Consider the following 23,503-nt stretch of genomic DNA (forward strand, 5'->3'; position numbering starts at 1 on the left):
CCTGCTTGAAATGCACTGGGTCCGATAGGCTCCGCAGCGCTTAGAGATCTTCACACAGCGTGAAGTCTCCTCCTCCTGGTGTTCGTGGAGTCCTCCAACTTGGGCGGAAACCACTCAAGCCTTTTATACGGCTAGCAAGCCAATCGCTAGCCACCACGTGTGAATAATTTCACACAAGCCAATAATGGGGCTCGAATTATAATACAAATGGCGGGAACTCTTTGCAAAGTGCATTTCTGTGTTGCAAAGACAACAACACATGTTGCCTTTGGTTAATATGTCTGCTAATACCAAAATGCAGTTCCTAACAATGAGATTACAACACAGACTGGCCCTTTTAGTAAAATCCTGCCAAAATATATGGTACAGTGCTCTAGGCATTGTGAAAATCACACCAGAGAAGCTGGGGAAAGAAAAGATCATATACAGGGAGGACACCCCCTAGTGCAGGGGTGGGCGAAATGGCAGATCTGGCCAGCAGCCGGACTCCACTTCCCAGCAGGCCCTGTACACCTCACTGCCACTGGTTTCCATGGAGACACCAGAAGTGGTAGGGCCAGGACAGTGCGGGGCCAGGGTTTCCTTGGACACCAGCCCAAGCAGCACTGGCAGCACATGCACCTGGATAGGGCGCTGCTCCAAGGCCAGGACCAAGGCTGGGATATTGCGGTGGTGATAGCGTGGGCCGGAGCAGAGCTGCAATCCACTCCCCACATACCCTGGGCAGAGCTGTGTAGGCAGTGGATCACAGCTCTGACCTGGCTCTGGACCACACTTTAACTGCCTCAAAATCCCGGCCCCGGAGCAGCATCCCACCCAGCGGTGCACCCTGCCAGCACTACTTGGTCCATGGAAACCCTGGCCCCATGCTGTCATAGCCCCCCCACTCCTGGGGTCTCTATTGAAACTGGCCACGACAAGGCTGGCAGGGGCTGCTGGGAAATTTGGCCGGCAGGCCAGACTTGCCCACCCTTTTGCTAGTGGATTAACATTAGGCATAAATTACTGTATTTAGTGCTCGGATGCGAAGCAATGAAGCTCTAGAATTATTTACAATAGGCAGATATATCAATTGATCATTTACAATAGCAGCAACATAAAAATATTTATAAACCTGCACGGCTTGGCAGTAATTACAGATCTGAACACTTAATAGCCACACTGGAGAAAGAAAATTTTCCAAAAAACAGAGGAAAGAATAGTGCCTGTAAAACTACATTAAAAAAGTAAAGTGTTTTAAGGACCATGTCATATTTTTGTTCATAAAGCTCTCTTTTATATTGGATTAAGCATTCAGCCAAATCAGCTCATCTAATGCCCTTGTGGTGTTCTATTTCAAGGAATCATTTTTTCCCTTCACATCACCTATGATAAGTGGGATATTTTTTCCCAATTGTGTCCTATGCTACCATGCCACAGAACCATAAAAAAGTAGGGCTGGAAGTGTTCTTCGGAGGTCTAGTCTAATCTCCTGGCTCTAGGCAGAGTTACCTATCTAAATCATTCAAGACAAATACTTATCTTAACCTGCTCTTAAAAACTTCCAAAGATCTACAACCTCTCTACGTAGCCCGTTCCAATGCTTAACCATCCTAACAGTGAGAAAGATCTTTCTAATATCCAAACTTACCCATTGCTTCCACTTAAATCCTCCTTTAAAACCAGAAAACATTTTATTAAACTTTCATTTCAACCTCCATCCTTTCTCCTGATCTTGAGCCTCAATTTTAAAACATTAACAATAAGGAGAAAATACCGTACAAGGCATATAATGTCATAGGTACAAGACCTATGTTATGTAAGAGGTTAGAAGAAATCAGTATAATGGCCCCTGCGCTCTTTAATATCTATATCAGTGGTTTCCAAGTTTTTTAGCTGCAAAGTACCCGTTGTTAGTCTTAAGGTTATCCCAAGAAAATGCCAGCTCTTAGCTTTCACTTGTTTATTGGCTACAGAAAAATAATTGAGCAATTCTTCTGTTGCAAAGAGCTCACAAAGACCACAGCAGGTCAGAATGATTTTTTATATCAGGGACTCCTATTTTAAATGTCAGAGTTTATCTCATGAATCATCTGTGGGTGCTTTGCATGCCTAATATTGTATGGTACTTTGCAGCACTCTTAAAACCATCTCATGAAACCTCAGTTGAGAATCACTGATCTATGCAGAAGCACTTCTCACTGTCATCCATGGCCCTCCCTCCCAAAGGCACTGCAAATCCATGATAGCAAATACAAACGTCTCGTTAGTTATTCTTTTTCAAAAACTGTATTTAAACAGTATACATGAAAATTGCATATATGCTGATGAATTTTAAGAGTGTGTATGGGACTGATTAGTAGGGGTACACCGATAGAGATTTTTGGGGTCGATACCAATAGCTGATTTTTAAGGAGGCATATCAGTTGATAATCCGATTTCTGATACCAGCCCAGCAGCTTCAAGAGCGGCGTGCAGCTGGTAAGTCTGGTGTGGTGGAAGCGGAGGGAACAGGGAGGAAGGGAAAGGGTGTGGGAGGGGGGGCGGGAGATCAATGCCCCCACAGTGAGGGAGAAGTGGACCTGGGGCTGGGGCTGGAGAAAGTACTGCCCTGCCGGGGCAGGGTGGGTGCAGGACAGAGCCATGGCTCATCCAGGAGTGTCGGGGGACCGGGGGGGGTGGTGGCTCCCGCCGCTGCGGACTGCTCATCTAGGAGCCGCTAGTCTGGCAGTTTGCCCACTCGTTCAGCAAGGCATTGGGGGGAGGGGGGGAAGCATGTGCCCCAGGATCTGTGCAGGGAGGGGCAGGCTGGGATCAGGGCTGTGCCAAGTTCTTCCCAGTGGGGCAGGGCTGGGCTCGGGGCAGGCAGCGGCACTGGGCAGGGGAGTATGAGGGGGACTATGGCAAATTTTGGGGTGGCTGCAGCCCCCCCCCATCCCCGTGCCACTGCTGCACACCCCAAGCCCAGCCCTGCCCCACTGGGAGGAGCTTGGCACAGCCTCGGCCCCACGCAGATCTGGGGCACACAGCCCCCACCAATGCCACCCTGGACAAGTGGCAGTATCAGCGATGTGAGGCACCAAATAAGCAGCAGATGAGCCGTCAGACCAGCGGCTCCCAGATGAGCAGCACATAGCGGTGGGAGCCACCTCCCACTTCCGCTGCCCCTGGACGAGCTGCAGCTCCACCCTGCCCCACCCTGGCTGGGCAACGCTTGCTCCAACACCTGCCCCAGCCCCACTCCTCCCTCACCACAGGGACCTTGATCTGCCCCCACAACACCTCTTCCCCCTCCCCTTTCACCACACCAGACTTACCAGGTGCATGCAGCTCTCGAAGCTGCCCAGCTGTGTTCCTCACCGCCTATGTGCTGTGCTGCAGCTGTGTCCATGCACAGGCCATTTATCAGCCAAATTATTGGCCATATCAGGCCGATTTCCTATGGAGGCAGTTTTCTTTATATCAATGCCAATCCAATATCAGACTGATGTATCAGTACACCTCTACTCATTTGCTCAATACTTGTAAAAGGATAATACTGGACTCATGGATATGTAACTACATTATATATTCTTAAGGCCAAACTTAATGATCTAGTCATCAGTATGCACAGAAGAGAATCATAATAATTAAAAATTGTGTGTTTAAATAAGTAGGTCCAGATGCTCTTCACCCGAGGGTGCTGAGGGAATTGGTGGGGGTCATAGTGGGACCCCTGGCATGGGTTTATGAGTGCTTGTAGGGCTCTAGCCAGGTACCAAAGGATTGGAAAAGTGCCAATGTGGTCCCCATTTACAAGAAGGGGAGAAAGGAGGACCTGGGTAACTATAGGCCAGTTAGTCTCACCTCGGTCCTTGGGAAGACCTTTGAGAAAATTATCAAGGAGCACATCTGCAAGGGCCCAGCAGGGGAGGTAATGCTCAGGGGCAACCAACATGGGTTAATTGAGGGCAGATCCTGGTTTCCTTTTATGAACAGGTCACAAAGTCCCTGGATGAGGGCGCTGAGGTAGATGTCATCTTCCTGGACTTTAAGAAGGCCTTTGACACTGTTTCCCAGCACATTCTCTCAAAAAAACTAGGTGACTGCAGCACTGATGCCTACACAGTCAGATGGGTGGCAAATTGGCTAGATGGTTGCACCCAGGGAGTGGTGGTGAATGGGTCGTTTTCCACCTGGAGGGATGTGGGCAGTGGAGTCCCCCAGGGCTTGGTCCTGGGGCCTATACTGTTCAACATCTTTATCGGCGATCTGGATGTGGGGGTGGAAAACACGCTGTCCAAATTCACTGATGACACTAAAATGTGGGGTGAGGTGAGCACGCTGGGGGGGAGGGACAGAATCCAGCTAGATCTAGAAAGATTACAGAGGTTGGGCAGATGAGAATAGGATGGAATTCAACAAAGACAAGTGCAGGGTACTGCATCTAGGGAGAAGGAACCAGCAACACACCTATAGGCTGGGGAACACCCTTCTTGTCAACACAGTGGCAGAAAGGGATCCTAGAGTCATTGTTGACTCTAGGATGAACATGAGCTGCCAATGAGAGGAAGCGGTCAGTAAGGTTAACCGCACCTTGTCGTGCATCCGCAGATGCATCACAAGCAGGTCCAGGGAGGCGATCCTTCCCCTCTATGCAGCGCTGGTCAGGCCACAGTTGGAGTACTGCATCCAGTTCTGGGTGCCACACTTCAAGAGGGATGTGGCTAGCATTGAGAGGGTCCAGAGGAGGGCCACTCACATGGTCAGGGGCAGCAGGCCAGGCCCTAAAAAGATAAGACTAAAGGGCCTGAATCTATTCAGCCTCCACAAGAGAAGGCTGAGAGGGGATCTGGTGGCCATTTACAAACTCACCAAGGGGGGGCCAGCGGGAATTGGGGGAGGCTCTGTTCCCCTGGGCACCACCAGGGTTTACTAGGAATAATGACCACAAATTGTTAGAAAGAAGGTTCAGGCTGGACATCAGGAGACATTACTTTACAGTTAGGGCTGCCAGGCTCTGGAATGGACTCCCAAGGGAGGTGGTGCTCTCCTACCTTGCGGGTCTTCCAGAGGAGGCTGGACAGATATTTCGCTGGGGTATTATGACCCCGCACTCATTCCTGCCCGGGGCAGGGGGTTGGACTTGATGATCTGTTTAGGTCCCTTCCGACCCTAAGCATGATGAAACTATGAAACTATAAGAAGTCAGGTCATGAAGGCACCTCAAAAAGGTCATCTACTCCAACCCTGTGGCTCCAGGTAGGATTATCTCTGTTTTATCAGCACTTAAAAAATTCTGACAATTGAGATGTCCTAGGCTCTATAGGTAATGTGTTTCAATGCTTCCCCAACTCCATCAGTAGAAAGTTCTTCTGGATATCTAATCTAAATCTCTCTTATCGCAAATTAAATTCATTATTTCTCATCTTATCTCCTGTGGAGACGGAACAATTGATCACCTTCCTTTTTGTAACCTTCCTTTTTTGTATTGAAGACTGTTATCATATCTTCCCCCAGTATTTTCTCAACTAAATAATCCCCATTCTTCAATGTTGTATTCTAGTCTTCAAATATTTTGTGTTGCTCTCCTTTGAATTTCCTCTAATTTTTTTTAATTTGGATGGTGCCCAAATCTGAACACAATTTCAGCTGAAGTTTTACCAAAGCTATATGCAGTAGAAGAGTCACTGCCCATGCCTTGCAGATACCTCTCCTGTTAGCAATATGCAAATTAATATATCCCTCAATTTCCCATTGAAACAACTCTTTTTCTCCCATGAAAAAGACAGTGACACACATGTACATGAGCAAGAGCTGACAGATCTGCCCACATATCCCTTACAAATTTTGATTCAAATTATATATTACTGACTACTGCATGTGGAGTTGGCCAGCCTGTTACATCACCCAAACCATGGACAGTGGAGGGTCTCTCAACCTTGATACCAAGGGACAAACAGGATGGCTGAAGCTTTACATGACCATGGTTGCAAGGCAGGGATTGGAGAAGTGGAATTTACCCCAAGGCAGGTTGAAGAACCAAGGTGTTGATGCTAAACCTTTTAAAAGAGCCTGGGACAGGGTAGAAGGCATAGGAAGCCTCTGCTGCATAAAGGAATAGAAGAGCAGAAGGGATTGTTTCTAACTGCAGGACCAGCAAAAGAAATTGGTTCCATGAGAGAAACTGTGGTTTAGAGGAGAAAGCATATGCAGGAGTAGGGGACCCTGGACACAAAGAATGCTTAAGAGTAGGAAGGAAGCAGATAGGGAAATGCATTAAGGCATTTGTTGTATTTACTTGAATACAAGACGAGGTTCCCCCCCCTCCCCCAAATCAGCACGGGAAAACAGCTCCTCGTATTACATTTGCATACAAAGAACCCTCATTAAATACACTATCATTAAATGCTGTAATTTAAAGAATAAAGAACTCATCGGTGCATACACCATGCTCTATAAAGAATGACAGTGCCAACTGAAATGCTGTCAAAAGCAGCACGTGCTCAGGAATGGAAACTAACAATGACACTGATTAAATGCAGCCAATACTGAGTGCAACTATAAAACACATGTCCTATATTGAGCAAACATATTGAAGGGAGCCTACTTTTAAAAAAAATAAAATTTAGTTTCCAGGGCCAAATCAATTCTAAACTTTGACTGAGCAGAGCTCAGTCTTTCAGGTCTAAGCAGCACTACTGCCGGCAAGTATCCTACCTCCCAGACTCAGTCTGGGTCTTTAGATACTCTCAAATCCATGCCAGGCATCCTACATGGAAGCCCCAAACCCAGAGGCCTTGGAGTTCAGGCACCCTTTTGTCTTACTTGCCCCTAGCCAAAAGGTCAAAGGAACAAACTCGGGGGAAAGCCCCTCCCCCCCCAAATCCCCCCCATTGCCATAAATAATGTAGCCAAGATCCCCACATTTGGATGCATTTGTACACTCTTGCAGTGGTCAGCCTGCCCTCAGTGCAAGGGACAGGCCTTTACCCTCTAACTGCACTTGAGTCCATTCATGGCCAAGAAGATAGTATCCCCCTTGCTGAGTAATCTGTTAGTGAGGTCCATCTAAATAAGATGTATGGTAGTGACCACTTCACTCAGTCCCCATTTGTACCAACTCTTTTTCAAGACATGGTGAGCCACTACATGGAATACATTTTAATTTTCTCTTCACTTCCATAGCTGAGCTGTGCCTTTCTTCCCCATTTCCAGTGATTCCTGTTTTTTCAGCAGCCTTAAATGTCTGGGAAACATCACCAAAGAGGGCACCAAACAGTTAACCTAAAATATCTGTCACCCCCTCTCTCAGCCTGTCTCATATGATTAGTGCTGCCCCATCCACAAAGGGGTGGAGAAGGATCAGGATGCCCCGAGTCTCATCTGCATATACATTTTTGGAGGGTCCCAGGAAACATGACAAGAACACCCCAAGTTTCAGTCAGGAGTGGGGGACTAATTACCACATGGATCCTTTGTGGGGAGGTATGTGGACTAATATAGTGCCGTAAATAAGTAGGTACAAAAATGCTGCTTAAAAATGCATTAATGGAGTAGCTGTGCTAAAGCTTGCCACAATTTAAAAAAGGACAACATTCAGAATTGATGCATAAACTAAGTCTATGGGTACCCATAATCACTTGCTTATATACAAATTACTACAAGCATGTTTATGTCAAAGTCAGTTTTCAAATTTGCCCTTCACTTTCATGCATTCAGGGAGCACAGGGTCTGATGGTATGAAGGGGGGGAAGAGACTGCCGGGTAAAAAAGATAGGGGGGTGGGATAGAATGCGACCTGACCCTCCCCTCAATTTATTTTCCCTGTTAATTAGATTCTATACCTGGAAAGTCATAACAAATGTATACATTTTCCATAGATAGAATCTAATTATTGAGGGGGTCCTCTTATATTTGAATAAATATAGTATTATTTTGTTTAGATACATATATTGTATAGATACACATATTTCTCATGCTCTCAGAAGCAAAGAATGGCTGCTATTGCAAAGTATGTTATTGCAAACTTTGCAAAGTATGCTCTCTTGTTTCTTTCAAACATCATATAACCTTTAAGAAGTGAATTATAAGCCACAATGTGTTTAAGCTACTGACATATACTGGAGTTCAGTGCTGGTCCTGGGACCTAGGATAGCAAAGCTGTGGGTCCCACTTCAAACAAACTTAGTCACACAAGGTTTCAGCCATTCCATTGCTACAGACAAAGTATATACACTAAGGAAGAGTACCAGAAAAGCTGGAAGCTACTAAGAATGGCTGCTTGCAGACGTTAAAAAAAAAAAGGGGGGGGGGGGCACTTTAAACTCGGTGTGCTCCTGCACTGAGCCCAGCACATGTCCAGAAAATGCAAGACAAAACCTGTATAAATTGGGCACTTTAGTGGAGCTTTTTTGGTGCTTTTATCTAATAGCTGATTGAATCAGATAAAAGTGCCAAAAAGCCCTGCTGAAGCGCCCAATCTATACAGATGCTGTGGAGCCAGGTCAAAGTAATGCCATGCTTCTTTGTATAAAGTGTTTTTTGTTTGTTTGTTTTTAAATGTCTGCAAGCAACCAGTAAGTCTAGACCATAGCAGTAGCATGTCTCCACCCTGAATATGCACTGCCCATTCACACCAAACAAGGAAATGCATCACAGAACCTCTGCTAATGTATCTTGCTGTGACACTCTTCAAACCTGAGCCTCTGCTGGGCTTGAGATCATTCACTGGGGATGATCCCAGAATGTCTTCAATGGCCTGTTTCAGGGTTTGGAATATGTATGCAGGAGGGGTGAGCTAGGCCTGCTCAGGGCTGTCCCAGTACAGTATGCTGCTGCTGTGGTGTACACATCACATGCTCTAATGCAGTTGCCTAATGAGAGCCCAGCTATGGGCTTTACAATGGGCCATATGCTAAAAACACGCACATACAGTGAGAGAGAAAATAAGGTTAAACTAGAGAATTATCTGGTCATTCGCTATGTGTACCTAAGCTTCTTCATAAAGGAAAGAAAAAAGTAAGGAGAAAGGCAATGGTATAACACTAGAGTGCACGGACTGGAAATGACAGATGAGCTGTGCATGCAACATTTCATTCTGGATAAAAAGAACTGTTTGAGACCTCTAATCTCTCTGGGCAGTTGGAACAGGTTAGGGAAAAGTCATTTCTTTTTGGAGTGTAGGAAGTACTCAGTGCTGTTGGGGGGGGGGGGGGGGGCTTTTGGGGGGTGGTAGAGGGGGTTGGGGGGGGGGGGGGGGGGGGGGGTTTGTAGGAGAGGGGTTGTTGTGGGTTTTCTTAAATAGGAATAGGTAGCCAAAAAAACAACAACAACAACAAAAAACCCACAAAAAAACAAAAAATACATGCATGACAATTTGGGTGCCTTATGCAAGATACCCTTCTTTGTTATTCATGTATTTTATCTTTCTAGAAATGGAAAGCTTTAATATTATGGTCAGGCTTTTCACGAGGTTCTGACTATAAGAAATAGCACTAATATTTCCTTTGCTATCCTGAGACTATGTTGTACATAGAGACAAAACAGAAGAAAAGAGAAACCCCCCAGATTTCTGTAATATACATATGTTGGTATATTCCAATGCAAGAAATGAACATGGTCCAGAGCCTGCTAGACACAAATTATGGATTTCTGGGTCTTTGATTTCTTCCAGACATATGAAATAGAATACAATTAGAAATAAAATGCTAATGGATAGTATTCAAGTGATTTTTTTTGTCGTTTTATTTTTCTTACATAAGGAATACTGAAAAAGGTTAGGTGCATCTTACATATAACAGAGTAGAAAGTAACTGATTTTTTGAATTAGTGTCCATAAAGGGTAACACACAAAACGCACACTATGTTTGATAAATGTACTGTACTTTAATTATTCATCAAAGTATTTATGGCTTACTGGGAAATATACTGTAGTATATTAATATGATAACTTTTGTTAATACAAGACCCCAGTAAAGCATTCTGCTCTTTAGTCTTTTCATGAGAAGAGGTAAGAGCCAACCCTGCTGTCTGTATGAAGCAAAGGGCATACATTGCGGTATGTAAAGTGAAAATCAATTCTGAGCTGATGTGGTAATTGACAAGGTGAAAACTAATTTTAAATGACACTGTTGATATTAAGGGACCTGTAATTACAAGCAAGTCAGGAATTTGTTCAGTAGCTTATTGAAACAAAACAGATGAAGATTCCCTTTCTTAGCTAACTTTGTATAACTTGTATGGAAGTTACCATGGCAATCAACCCTCTAGATTTTATAAAACAAAGCTGAACATGCAACTGAGAGGATAGTTTTCCAATTTGGGGACAATAAGACAGGGTTTCATCATAATTTTTTGATCATCCTTAACACTGGAGTTCATCCATATTTCTACTACAGCAGCCAAATGAGTAATTTGCAGACAGGAGCTTGCTCTCTCACAGATACACACATAAAATCTTGGCAGCATTTCTCTTCAGAGCTCTATGTCCATGCACATTATGGAAATTGGCACAAGTCTATACCAGCAGTTGTTTCTTTTGACAGAATGTTTGTTTTGCTCCTCATGGGCACAGAAGTACCCATCTTTGTCCACGGAGTTTTGTTAGGCTGGCAGGCATGAAAAGCAGAAGCCATAAAAGGTCCAACAATTCCCACATAAGCACAGTAGTGAAAGAAATTAGATCCACAGCACAGCAGCCAGAATGTGGGAAGGGGACTCTGAGTTCTTGTTTACTGGAGAACGTCCAGACAGGATTCCATTTTCCCTTTTCATTGGGTTCACAATTATAGACAAAGAACTGCTACTTTAAACTGCAAAAATGCAAAAGGGATGGAACAACTGAAATCACAGTGAAACATCCATTTCTAACCTTCTTCCCCATTCATGGACATCCCCCTTTAGAGATGAGAAGGTAGGACCACTGGGTACTGAATGCTGTATTTTAACAGAACATACCAAGTGCTAAGGATTTCTTTGCTCTGAGGATGCTGGTCTGAACCCAGTTTGTGGAGAGGAAGGAACTCACACATTCTCATGGTGTTCATCCAGTGTGACTTTTTCTATGATGGAGAGAAGCACTGTCAGAAGTCACTAGCTATTTCTGATATTCAGAGCAAATGGCAGCATTAAGGAGACAATTGCTGAGCAAGTATATGAAGGCTCAAACTTGCAGAGGGGCAAAACAGAACTCTACTGCCAGGAGTCCAAGTGGGAGAATGGAGGGAAGCGGGTAGGGTGACACAAGGATGCTATCTTGGTGTTCTGCCTAGAAATTTGGGTTTGTGGCCTCATCAAGCAGAACTGCATAATACACTGAATATTTTTAAATGTTTATACTCTTATATCTGATTGTTTTCTTTTGTCTTTGGTATAATTTTTTCACGTTTTGCCACACAAAAAAATTAGCAGTTCTAGTGAAAATTTTCCAGATAACTCCTAAAGAATGTTTCTGCCTTACGAAATTCGACAGGGGAAGTACATTTTGGATCCAAAATAAAATCAAAAGATCATGCTTTATGCCTGCAAGTTCACAAAGTATTCATACTTTACGCTCAATTCTTTAGGTAAAGTTTTCAAAAGGGAGCAGAGATCCAGATTTGAGTTGACATACATTAAAGGGACCTAATTCTTAGAAGGAAAAGGAACAGACTTCCTAAAGCTCAGGCCCATTTTAGTTGTCTCAAGCTAGAACCCAAAACTGCTTCTTGCTTTTGAAACTCTTGGTCCTAAGATTACAAATGTTGCAAGATCGTCAATGCAGGTATCATTCATCAATACACTTCCAGTTTTAGATAAATTATTCTAATTCAAGATGACTATCAGTATCTACATCAACTGAAACTTGTATTTCCTTTGTGCTGTTATTAAAGATTTTTCATGCCTGACTGAAGTTTTAAATGCCCTAACTGGCTTTATAAAAGATTAATAAAATCCATACAGTGCTAATTACCATTTTATTTTCATGAAATTAAAGTGAAATGAACCTAATAATGTGTAAACAAATGTATTACGACCCAACTGCTTGTCAATGTTTAACAAAGCAGGAGCAACTGAGACTCTTTTCTATAAAAGCTCCCTTTTTTATTCAAATTAAAAATCTTCAGTTTGATTTTAGACTATGAAATAAAAAAACAAGCAGCTTAGTTGCAAATTAATGTCTGTTAAAGCTTTAAAGTATGATTATATTGAAAATCATCTCTTTCTTCTGTTTCATTTTTCAAAGCAGGTAACCCTCCAATAGACTCCACTGCTTGCGCTGGCTTCGCAAAGTAAATTCTGAGCAGGTTAAAGTAGCACGTTCTAGTGTAGGATTGTCCAACTGGCAGCTCATGAGTTGCAGTTCCTGGGCTTCCACAACAGCAGCTGGAGTCTCTGCTGCCATTTTCTGCCTTTGCCACTAGGGCAGGGCAGACAATGAGTGGCATGGGGAGCTGATAAGTCTAGGGCCATACCAGGGGAGGAGGGGGTAGGGGAGCAGGTGGGAGGAGATCGATGGATGGACAGCAGAAGGGGGAAGCCTGGAGACTGTAGCTGCTATTGCAGCCAAAGCACTGAGGGGAGCAGTGTCTGGGTGGAAATGCAGGGGCCGCACATATCCCCCATTACTCCTCCACCCCAGCTGTGTGCACAGCCCCAGACTCACCCACATGCAGCCCTCAAGCTGCCAGCTGGACAGTCCTGATCAAACCAGTTGAAACATCACTTTCACACATAATAAAACACAATCTTTAGTATTCCTTTATTACATCAGATGAGGACAAGTCAAATATTATCCATAATCTAAGTCCCAAATTAACTAAGAGTGCTTAATTTACAGATCATTAGTAGCTATATTGAAGATAGGTACTTTCAATGATTGAATCAAAGCCCTAACAACAAATGTTTCTAGGGATACACCAACGAAGATTTTTTTGACCAAGACCGATGGCCGATTAACCAGCCATATCAGCCGATACCGATCCGATAGCCGATATGCAGCCCAGCAGTGTGGAGAGCAGCACCTGGATGGTAAGTGGGGGGACAAGGATTGTGGGAGGGCATACTGAGGCCTCCATGGTGAGGGAGAGAGTGGGGCTGGGGCAGGGCATGGGATGGAGCTGCGCGTGGCTCGTCTGAGGAGTGTGGAGAGGCAGGGAGCTCCCGCCACTGCACACCCCCAGGGGAGGCATGGGGGCATGTGCCCCCCGTATTAGTGCGTGGGGTGAGGACGGGCTGCCCACTGCAGGCTCAGGGCTAGGAGCTGCACTGGCCTCTTCCCGGCAAGGGGCTTGCACTCAGGGTGGGAGGCAGTGGCGCTAGGAGGTGGGGTACAGGGTGGACTACAGCCACCCCAAAATTTGGTGTAGCTTCCCCCCTGCCCCCGGTCATTCCCCCTGCCAGCGCTGCCACTATCCACACCAAGCGCAGCCCCAGCCCAGCCTCCCCACTGGGAAGAGGCTGGCATAGGCCCTGGCCCCGAGCCCACAGAAGACAGCTTGCCCAAGCCCCACACACAAATTGGTGATATTATTGGCTACATCGGTCAAAAAAAGCCGATTGCAAATAAAGTTAATTTTCCTTTTATTCGTACCAATCCGACATGGACCAATATATCGGTGCACCTCTAAATGTTTCATCTATGATGAATAAAAATAGAATCCTTCAAAATGAAATTTCCTTTCTTCTTCCATGTTTGGCTTGGCCAGTGTTCTTCCCTATCTTCTTTCTACAACCAGGAGGTTTTCTGTTGGCGATATTTTATTGGACCAACTATATTATTGGGAAAAGTGTTAGATAAGCTTTTGGGTACAGAATCTGGGAAAGGATAAAAAGACATATATTAGGATGAATACGAGAAAAGCAACGATTTCTGTTTAACTCCATTCTGTAAATGGAAATAGTCACTTGAAGTAGACAAGGGCTGCAAAATCATGGAAAAATATCATGGAGTTGTCTAACAGCTCTCTAAATATATAGTTGGTCCAATAAAAATTATCCAAAAGCTTCTTGCTTCTTTCATAGTCCCTGGACTATCATGGCTACAACATTCCAACCCTTTTTCTGTAATACATATAGACTAAATAAAAGAGGAATAATCAAATTACTTTGGGGACTGGTTGGGGAGAAGAGGGGTAGGAGGCTGGTTTGCTGGGGTCTCTCAGCTTTTGGTTTATAAATCCATTCCAAGTTATTCTTCATATAAAAGTATACAAAAAAAAATCATAAAAATTCAAGGTGTCTTTTGCAGGCATTCTTGTAAAAACTTGACTAGGATATTTTAAAAGTTAATTTAAGTATTTTTGTTTAAGACTATATGATTATAGCTTGAATAGCTGAATACACTATGCATTTTTTTTAAAGGAGATAAGCTGAGTTTGTTTCTGGCTGCCTTCCAGGTTCTCTTTCTCTCTTGCTGTTTTTGCCAAGTGGGCATAAAAAGGATCTGTTTAAATTTGTTGAGATGGGATGGTTAACAACTATCCATGTCTGACCTTACTATAAGTGCGGTTTCCTACCAGTATCACACCTACAAGTTGCTACCAGCGGGCCACTTCATATATCTTCAAGCTACTTATGTGGTATTATAAAAAAGCACAATTATGTTATAAATTTTAATTGTCCATTTAAGCAATTCATCCTCTACTCTCTATCAGATGGAACAGGCAATCTACAAAAATAGCTCTTTCCCCTTTTTCATCATTTTTGTTATAAACATTTTTTGTTTTGTTTATGATCAACACGTCTGTGTATTTTATTCCATGTATGACTGATTCTAATCTAAAAACTGGGTTATTTCAATACCAGGAGGAATTAAATTTTAAAACAGAATTTCTCTTTTCATTTCTTTGTGCTTTTGGATATTTAAACTAACAGTAGTCTAACACACCAAGTTTAACATGACTCTTACTTTAGACCTGGAAGCTCTTTGGGAGGGCTGTTGCTTTATTTTTACTACTAATAAAAGAAACCCAGTATTGAACTCAAAATTAGATAGTTTATTTTCTTTTGATGGAATTTATACACAGTATTTATTGTACCTGAATTGCTCTCATGGAGCAAACTTTAGAAATCAAAGAGGTTTCTACTGGTTACCACATTACCATGGTTTAAAAATAGGAGATCATGTTAGAAATCAAGTTTTAAAGACTTAAGGAAATTTTGCAGGAAATGTAATGATACACAGGACATGAACAAAATAGATGGGCAGATTAACCAGTTATACCCACTTAGAAGGTATGGGACTTAGTTTCAAGCTGCTCAACTGTAACTGTTCTTCAAATTAATTCTATCTAGCACAGCGTTGTCCAACTTTTTCTGTCCCACGGCACATTTACCCAGCTTTTTCTGTCCCACAGCACACCAACCAAAAGTGGAGCGATGGGGGGTCGTGGCAAGCAGCCAAATGTGAAGTGGGGGGCGGGGGAGTAATCGGCGCAGGCCTGGCCGGGATGCAGTGGCAGTAGCCAGGCCCCACGCAAGATTCTGCAGCACACCTGGACGTGTCTGACAGCACACCAGTGTGCCATGGCACACCAGTTGGGAAACGCTGATCTAGCAGTTCGTGAAAATTAAACATGGTTAACTTAGCACATGTTTCTTTCTAAGGTGATTTTCAGTTCAGCTTCTACCTACTGCAGGACAGGAGCACACACTCCTCAACTGCAACAAATCAGTGGTTGCACTCATGGGCTGCATCCAGACAAGCACAGCTACGCGGTACATGGAGCCACAGACATGTCTGTGGCGCCACATACCACACATTCAGCTGTGGTATGTGGATATCCAGGGGTCAAAAAGAACCCATGCAAAACAAAAAACAAATAAAAAGCAGAGCGGCGCACATGGGGGCAGTGTGCGCTGCTCAAAACCTGACCAGCTGGAGCTGTGCTATGGCTGCTGGCCAGGCTCTGAGTGGCAGGATCGTTGCTACTATACCCCAGGAGGCTCTCAGGACCTGACGTAGCGCTGCTGGGGCTACTTGCCTCCAGTTGACAGCTATCTATTTAGATAATTGAAACATTCTTCAGCACTGACAGCTTTAAGAAATCTAAATTCAGATTATAAAATGTTTGATGCTAACAAGTCTTTCTATGCTTATTTCAGAATGTACACTCCTTTCTGAGTCCAGAGTTTGTTTTCTATGGGGTCTTTAGGCTTCATATTGAAATATAGATGAAAATCTTGCACCTATTTACAGAACTAATACAGCAGACCCCCAATTTACGCGATTCCGACTTACGCGCGTCTCATGTTTACACGATTTTTTATTAGGGTCCAGACTGGAAAATGCCCCTCGAGATGCGCATCATTCATGTATATACATGAACGCTCACAAGATTTGCATATATACGTGAATGCCTCACAAGATCTGCATGTGGAATCAAGCGGAGCTGTGCTGCCATTGTGGTAGCAGCATCTCAAGATACATAGGTGAGACACTAGACACGCCTCCTAAAGGCAATTCCACTGAGAAAAGGGGGGAAAAAATCTACGACTAAGGTATGTCTGGAGTACACAACCCCTCACTATTCTATTATTTCCTATGGGGAAAGTCATCCCAACTTACGCGAATTCGACTTACACGAAATTCTCCCGGAATGCAATACTCGCGTAAATTGGGAGTACTGTACTGGAAGTTAATTAAAACTTTGAAGACCATCTAATTCAAATGATTCACCTTTGGACAAAGAGAAGATTACCAACCAATGCATTTAAAGTTTTTTTCCAAGGGTAAATGTTGCTAAGCAATTAATCATTCAGTGAAAGATTATGATCATCTTACAAGGCTGATTTGGAGATATCCAAACAAAAGGGAACTGTTATAAGAGAAAACATCTCTCAGAAGCATTTTTAGAAAGCAAACAAGCAATGACTGCAGGGTCAGCAAGAGACGGACTCCATGATTTGGAGCAGCAGGAGAAGACCATAGGGGACTCTGAACTCAGCCCAAAGAACACTCAAGAATGGTGAGGAAACTGAGCAGGGAAAAGCATACAATTTCATTGTTTTGTTTAGATTTATCTAGTTCTTGTGCTATCTACAGTAAGAAGTGTGTTTTATAGAATCTCTGCAAAGTCTTGTGTTATATGCTTCTATTGTCAGGCATTAGTTCTAGGGAAGACTATGCTAAAGTAATCATCACTGATCCTGATTCATGCTGTTTAAAAATCTGAAATTCTCTGATTTAAAAAAAAAAAAAATCCTGCATTTGCTGATTTAAAAAAAAACCCTAAATACACATTTTTCCATGATTAAAATGAAATGCCACTATGTATATAGGTATCCGTTGAACACAGTGTTTTATTGATATATTTACAATTTTAAAGCAACCACTCCCTCAATCATTATAATAAAACTAATTCTAAATACCAATATATTTTGGTGTTGAATTTTTTTTTTTATTGTGGAAAAATCAGAGCACTCCATGTCCCCTTCACTCATCAGGATGTAGGTCCAGCTGTGGCTGCCCTGCCCCCTCCCCCACTGCATTGTTGTGCTGAGCAGCCCTGACATGCTGATGTCCTGCCCCTGCCCATACCATTGCTCCTCACTCCCAAGCCACAGGTCCACCAGTCCTACAAGGACCTTGACTCCCATCTCACAGCCCTCTGGCCCTGCCAGGGTCCCTCACTCCCAACTTGCTGCCTCCCATCCCCAGCCCCAAGTGTGAGGAAGCGGGTGAGTGTATGGGAAATGGGGTGGGTGTGAAGGTAAGGGGGAGTGTGGGCATAGGTAATGCACTGGGGAAGCAGGGGCTTGGTGCTGGGGTGCATCTTGGCCTGAGCTGCCTATGCAGCCCAGCAGGTGGGACCCAGCATGGAAGGGAGTGCCAGGCCACCATGGCCAAGATGAGGCATGGCAGCAGCAGCGAAGAGTTGTGCCCCCCCACACTGCTGCTGGGCAGGCAGAGAGTGACTCATCTTGGTGGGCATGGTGGCGCAGAGCTGCCTCCTGTGCCGAGTCCCACCCACTGGGCAGCAGAAGCAACTCCTGCCCAGAGCTGGTTCAGCCTGACTGTAGCCCTGAGCCCCACTCAGTTTATAGAAATCTTCGGGGGGGGGCACGTGTCCCCTGTCCCCATCCACTGTGTCGCCTGTGCTCCCCATTCCCCCAACCTTGTCACCTAAGCCCCCCTGCCCTGCTGCCTGTGCCCCCCTTCTCACAGACTTACCTAGAGGAAGCTGCGGGAGCTACTCTCCACCACAATGCCTGGCTGCCATGTGCATGTGTGCATGCGCACGTACATATGGCGCCCCCTGCATTTTGTTCCCTCCAACCCCAAGCAGCCCCTTGCAGGCTGGAACTCAGCCAACCTGCATGTGGAAACCCATGGTTTCCTGCTTTTTTCTCCTTTAAAGGAGAAAATCCATATTTTTCCACAGAAAACAGAAAACCCGGTTCCCTGATAATCACAGTACTTGAGGAGCCCAGAACCACCCCTGGCAGCCTGTGGCAGGTGAACCAGGAGGTCCTTCTTAACATGCTACTGAAATAAAAGGCGGGAGCAACTAGTCTATCTATATCAGAGACATCTCCAGGTATCTGGGTCTGCGCTATAATACTGGTAGGCATTTGTTATAGTAGGCAGCTTGACTACACGAAAACCATATTTCTGACTCTCTACAATGTGGTATTCCACTGCAGTACAGTGCTCAGTAGCCAAATGAACCCTCCGTGGTTATTACTTTATGCTGTAAAAATGTTACTATGACATTTCATCTGGTCAACCATCTTAAAGGTTAATTCTGTTTCCTGTTTCAGATTTTCCTCTAGGTGAACCCATTCTGTGCACTTTCTATTTACTGATTCCAAACAACCTGCAAACTGTTTCATTGCTCACTCTCACTGTTAAAAAACATATTGACTGGCTGCCTGCTCTGCTGTTTAATTCATTTATGCTGAGAGTCAGGCATGAAGACAGAATTTTAAATGTGACATTTGCAGGCTGTTGGGTCATTTGAAGCTCTGACAACACCAGGGACTTCCTGACATACAAACTGGTCCTGATTTCCAATCTTCCATGTTCTGAACACATCAGATATTCTTCCCAGAGGTGCAGATTTAAGCCAAAAGTTTTAAAAATCCCTTGTGTTTACATGTTGCAGAAAAGGCCTGTACACTTGAAAGTTTTAAAATAAAGCTCATGTTTCCTTTAAGCTAAAGCTGGCATTGCCTGCAGCAAGCAATTCAACTGCATAAAAATCCTTTGCTTGACAAAGATATTTGGAAAAATCTACAATAATAATTAATACTCATGAGATTTTCCAATCAACTTTGACACTTGGTGAACTCCCATTTCCTCTTGTTAATCTATCACAGTTCAAAGTCAGTGGTATCTGAAGGCCACAGCTATAGATAATAGACCACTTAGGCAATATCAACATCTGGCCCAATGGCCCAGCAGTTAAAATACAGCCCAAATTAGAAAGAAATATTGAGCAAAAACTCCATCATTGATTTTTTGCTGTAATAATCAGCTGTGCTGAGAAAGAAAGTATGACTCTTTCTAACAATTGCTCTATGATAATGCTACTATAGTTTGGCTGTGTTTTCATGTGACAGAAAGAAAGCCAACATGCATGTTGGAAGAGGCCAAAGTTATATTTTGAAGGACAGGGGGTGGGGGAGGGAAATCACTGAAGATGTATGCATTTTAGCTACAACTAGTGCCATGGTGCAATGTGAGGTGCATCATTCGGTAAGCATGCTTTGAATAAGACTGCTACGATTTAACAGTTGTCATCTAAAGAGGGATACATGGCTTTTGTGGGTTTCTAGTCTAAGCACAAGCACACTGAATCCATACAATCTAACAAAAAGCATTACACTGTAAAGATTAGAAATCCTGTTTTTTCTCAAAGAAAGTACTTGAAATGGAAAGACATACCTGGTGTATAATCTGAGCTACAGGAAGCTGCTCAGCATATTTCAGAGCTTCTGTTGTAATCTCATCCTTTGGAGTCCTGAGAAAGTAAAATGTAACGACATTAATACAATTATTACAAAATCAACCTATTGATACTTAACAGTCTGTGATACCACCATTAATTTAGTTTCTGCTTCTAATGAAAAAACACAGTAAATCTCAACCTTTAATAAACGGGCAACTGCCGCTTAGTGCTCTTAATTGGTTCCTGAAAAACCAAGCGTTAAGTGAAACAAGCATTAAGTGAAACTGAAAGTATTTGACAACCCAAGATGGCGACCGCAAGTCTTTTTAATGACCCAAGATGGCGACTGCGAGCTTTATAGCGAAACTTGCTGAGCACTAAGTGAAATCAGGTATCAATTTATAGCGAAATAGCGCTAAGCAAAACAGTGTTAAAAGGGGGTTGCCTGTAAAGTTTTATAAAAAGTTAAAAAATACGGAAATGTATTTTAAACAGGTACTTATGTACCAATCAGCTGTTCATCAAAATAATTCAAACAGCTAGAAATAAACCTTGAAATATGTAAAATACAGTAGGCAGAAACCTAAGAAAACCTTTTAATTTAATGTTTAAATTAATGTAGTGCTAGACAAAGATGTAAGATTGACCCCCCTAAAGAATGAAGTCTTACAGTTATAGAACATTCCATTGGCAATGGCAGCGCGAGTTTCCCTGCTGAATCCACCAACATAAATCTATCTCAAAAAGCAAGGGAATTACTTGCCCCGTTTCCCTTTTCTGCCAAGAGTGTCAGTAAGTACCGGCTGGGGTGGCAAGTTGAGTAGCAAGAATATTTATCCACTTGGAGCTAGAGTAAGATCTCCACCTGCTTTTAAGCAGGCCAAAGAGCTAACCTACAACAACAAAAAATCTCAAACCAGCTGTAATTATACCTATGAGGCTTAGGATGCTTATTTTATAAGAAGAAATATTTATGGGAGTGTACATTAATATGAAAACTGCTTTAAAAAAAACAACAACACTCCTAGCATTCCAATTTTCTCCCTGAAAATATTCAGTGTGTATTTTATATCATCTTTCAGGATTTTAGTCATACAACAGCTGCTGACCCCCACCCTCCTGCTGAGCTAGAACTTTAAAAAAGTTAGGAGAAAAGGCAGAAATACAAAGAGCATGAGAAAGGGATAGAAAGTATTCTTGCCAAAGTACAAGGCACCACGGCTGTGGAGAATTACCTCCACACCCAGCCAGCACCGTGTGGGCCGTGACACACTTTCCCAATACATAAGGAAAGCAGTTCTGGCAATAAGCTGCCTATGTGGTCACCCCTGGGCATTGTAAACACAATTTGGGATTCTGGACTAGAGGATATAATTTTGCAATCATTTGTAAACAAAGTCCTACCTATCCGTTTGCTCATTTGATAGATGCAAGACAGATTTGGATGGGGTTCCATAATAGCTATGTATCAAAAAATTGTTAAGCTTTTCAACTGTTTTACAGAGAAAATGCACTCTTCTACAGATTTCATAGATATTATTGGGTCTATGGGGATTATTTCATATGAATGATTGTAAAAAGGCAAAGATAGTGCCCGTCTTTTACAAAAGGGAAGAAGGAGTATCTGGGTCAATTAGATCAGTCAGCCTAACCTCAGTACAGTACCTAGAAAGCTTTTAACACTTTCTCCCATACATTGTTTTGTAACAAGCTATGGAAATATAGACTAGATGAAAGTACGTAACTGGCTGGTGCTCAACACATAGTCATCAATTGCTCAATGTCTTCTTGGAAGGAGGTATCAAGTAGGGCTCCCCAGGGGTCTGTCCTGGGCCCAGTATTGTTTAATATCTTCATTAATGGACAATATGATTTAAATCATGTTAGCAAATTTGCAGATAACACCAAGTGGGATACAGTTGCAGATGCTATGGAGGGTAGGGCTAGGATCCAAAATAGATAGACTGGAGAAATAGTACACAATTAACTAGATAAGATTAAGCAAGGAGCAGTGCAAAGTCCTGCACTGGGACAGAATAACTGCTTGTACAAATACAGACTGGGGAATGACTGGCTAGGATGCAGTACTAAAGAAAAAAATCCAGGAGTTAAAGTGGACCATAAGGTGAATGAGAGCCAACTGCATGGTCTTGTTGGGAAAAAAAAGAGAGAGAGCAACAGTAATATTGGGTTATATTAAGAGGCAAATCAAGGGAAAGTGATTCTTCCTTGCTATTTAGCACTGGCAAGGCCTCACCTGAAGTAATGTGGCCAGTTTGGGGCCACACAAGAAGAAGATAAACAGACTGGAAAGAATCCAGGACACAGCAAGAAAAATGATTAACAACCTGGGAAGCAAGACTTATGGTTGTTTAGTCTGGAGAAGAAAACACTGAAGGGGGGATTTTATAATGGGTTTCATATACCCGAAGAACAATTATAGATAGGAAGGAAATGTGCTTTTCTCTGTGGCAACAGGGAACAAGACTAGGAGCAATGGACTCAAGCTGCAAAAGGTGAAATTTAGGTTGGAGATTAGAAGGAACTTGCTGAATAGGAGGGTGGTCAAGCATTGGAACAGGCTACCTTGAGAAGTTGCGGAACCTCCATCTCTGGAAATGTCCAAGACCAGATTGGAGACGCCCTTGACTGTGATGGTTAAGCAGGGAGTTGGACTAGATGACCTCTTAGCCCTACACTCCTATGATCCTACATACACGCTGCATGCAAGAGACTACCAAGCCATGGGTTCAAATCAAAGACTAAACTGCTGATTTATGGAAATTGTAGTATTATAGCCTGTTATGATCTATAGTGTAAATCATATGCGCTGAGAATGGTAAAAGCAAGAGCCTATCAGCAATAGATAGGTCACATTCTTCCTTACATTATTTTTGCACTGATGGGTGTTTGCTGTTGTTACATTTGCAGGCATTTAATGCTACACCTATCACCATGGTAATTGGGATGACCTACAAGATGACACACTGAAGGTCTCATTAAGGGAGGCTAAACACCTTGGTCCTCTGCAGTTAACAGCTTTACCAGTCAGCTAGGAAACTGGGATTCATCAGTTCTCATAAAAGTATTCATTTTAATCACTTTTCCACAGGTAGCAAATTCAAGGGGCACTGACTCTTGACAAAAAAAGCTCTTTTGAGTTTGATATCTGAATGGTCTTTTATTTTATAAGCAATACTACATAAGCAATACTTATTTCATAAGCAATACTACACACAACAAACTTTAGGGATACAGTTTAATATTTATAATAATAATATTATTTACAAAAGTCAGGAAATGTCATTTATAGAGCTTGAGAGAGAACTTATACAAATACTGAATGAACAGCAAGTAAGAAATGTAAAAGTTTAACTTGCTGTACCAAAATAGAAATCAGAGCAGAATGAGGGAAACCCTGATAGTAGTGTAAAGTCATGTGTCACACACAATCCATTTAAAATTGTTTGGTCTGCCTCAGAAGGGTTAGGGGAACAAAGTCACACATTCTTCATGATGTACTGGAAATTGCTTGATTTCTTTAAGAGACCAGACAATTGTAATCATCACATATTACATTAACTGCATTAATGCTTGCAATGTGCTAATTGCTTCTCAAGCAGTTGCTTGGAGAAGCATGGTTTCTTCTCCAAGAAAATTACAGTTAAAGA

General features: G+C 43.0%; 1 protein-coding gene across 1 annotated transcript in view; it reads right to left on the reverse strand.

Annotated features, from left to right (window-relative positions):
- Positions 1-23,503, reverse strand: part of PIGK (phosphatidylinositol glycan anchor biosynthesis class K) — a 173,756-nt gene that overhangs the window by 29,478 nt on the left and 120,775 nt on the right. The window contains exon 11 of the mRNA XM_006037172.2: positions 19,829-19,904. Coding sequence (XP_006037234.1) covers positions 19,829-19,904 — 76 coding nt within the window. The remainder of the gene's footprint in view (positions 1-19,828; positions 19,905-23,503) is intronic.

Source organism: Alligator sinensis, unplaced genomic scaffold (genome assembly GCF_000455745.1).
Source record: "Alligator sinensis unplaced genomic scaffold, ASM45574v1 scaffold51_1, whole genome shotgun sequence".
NCBI classification, from domain to species: domain Eukaryota; kingdom Metazoa; phylum Chordata; order Crocodylia; family Alligatoridae; genus Alligator; species Alligator sinensis.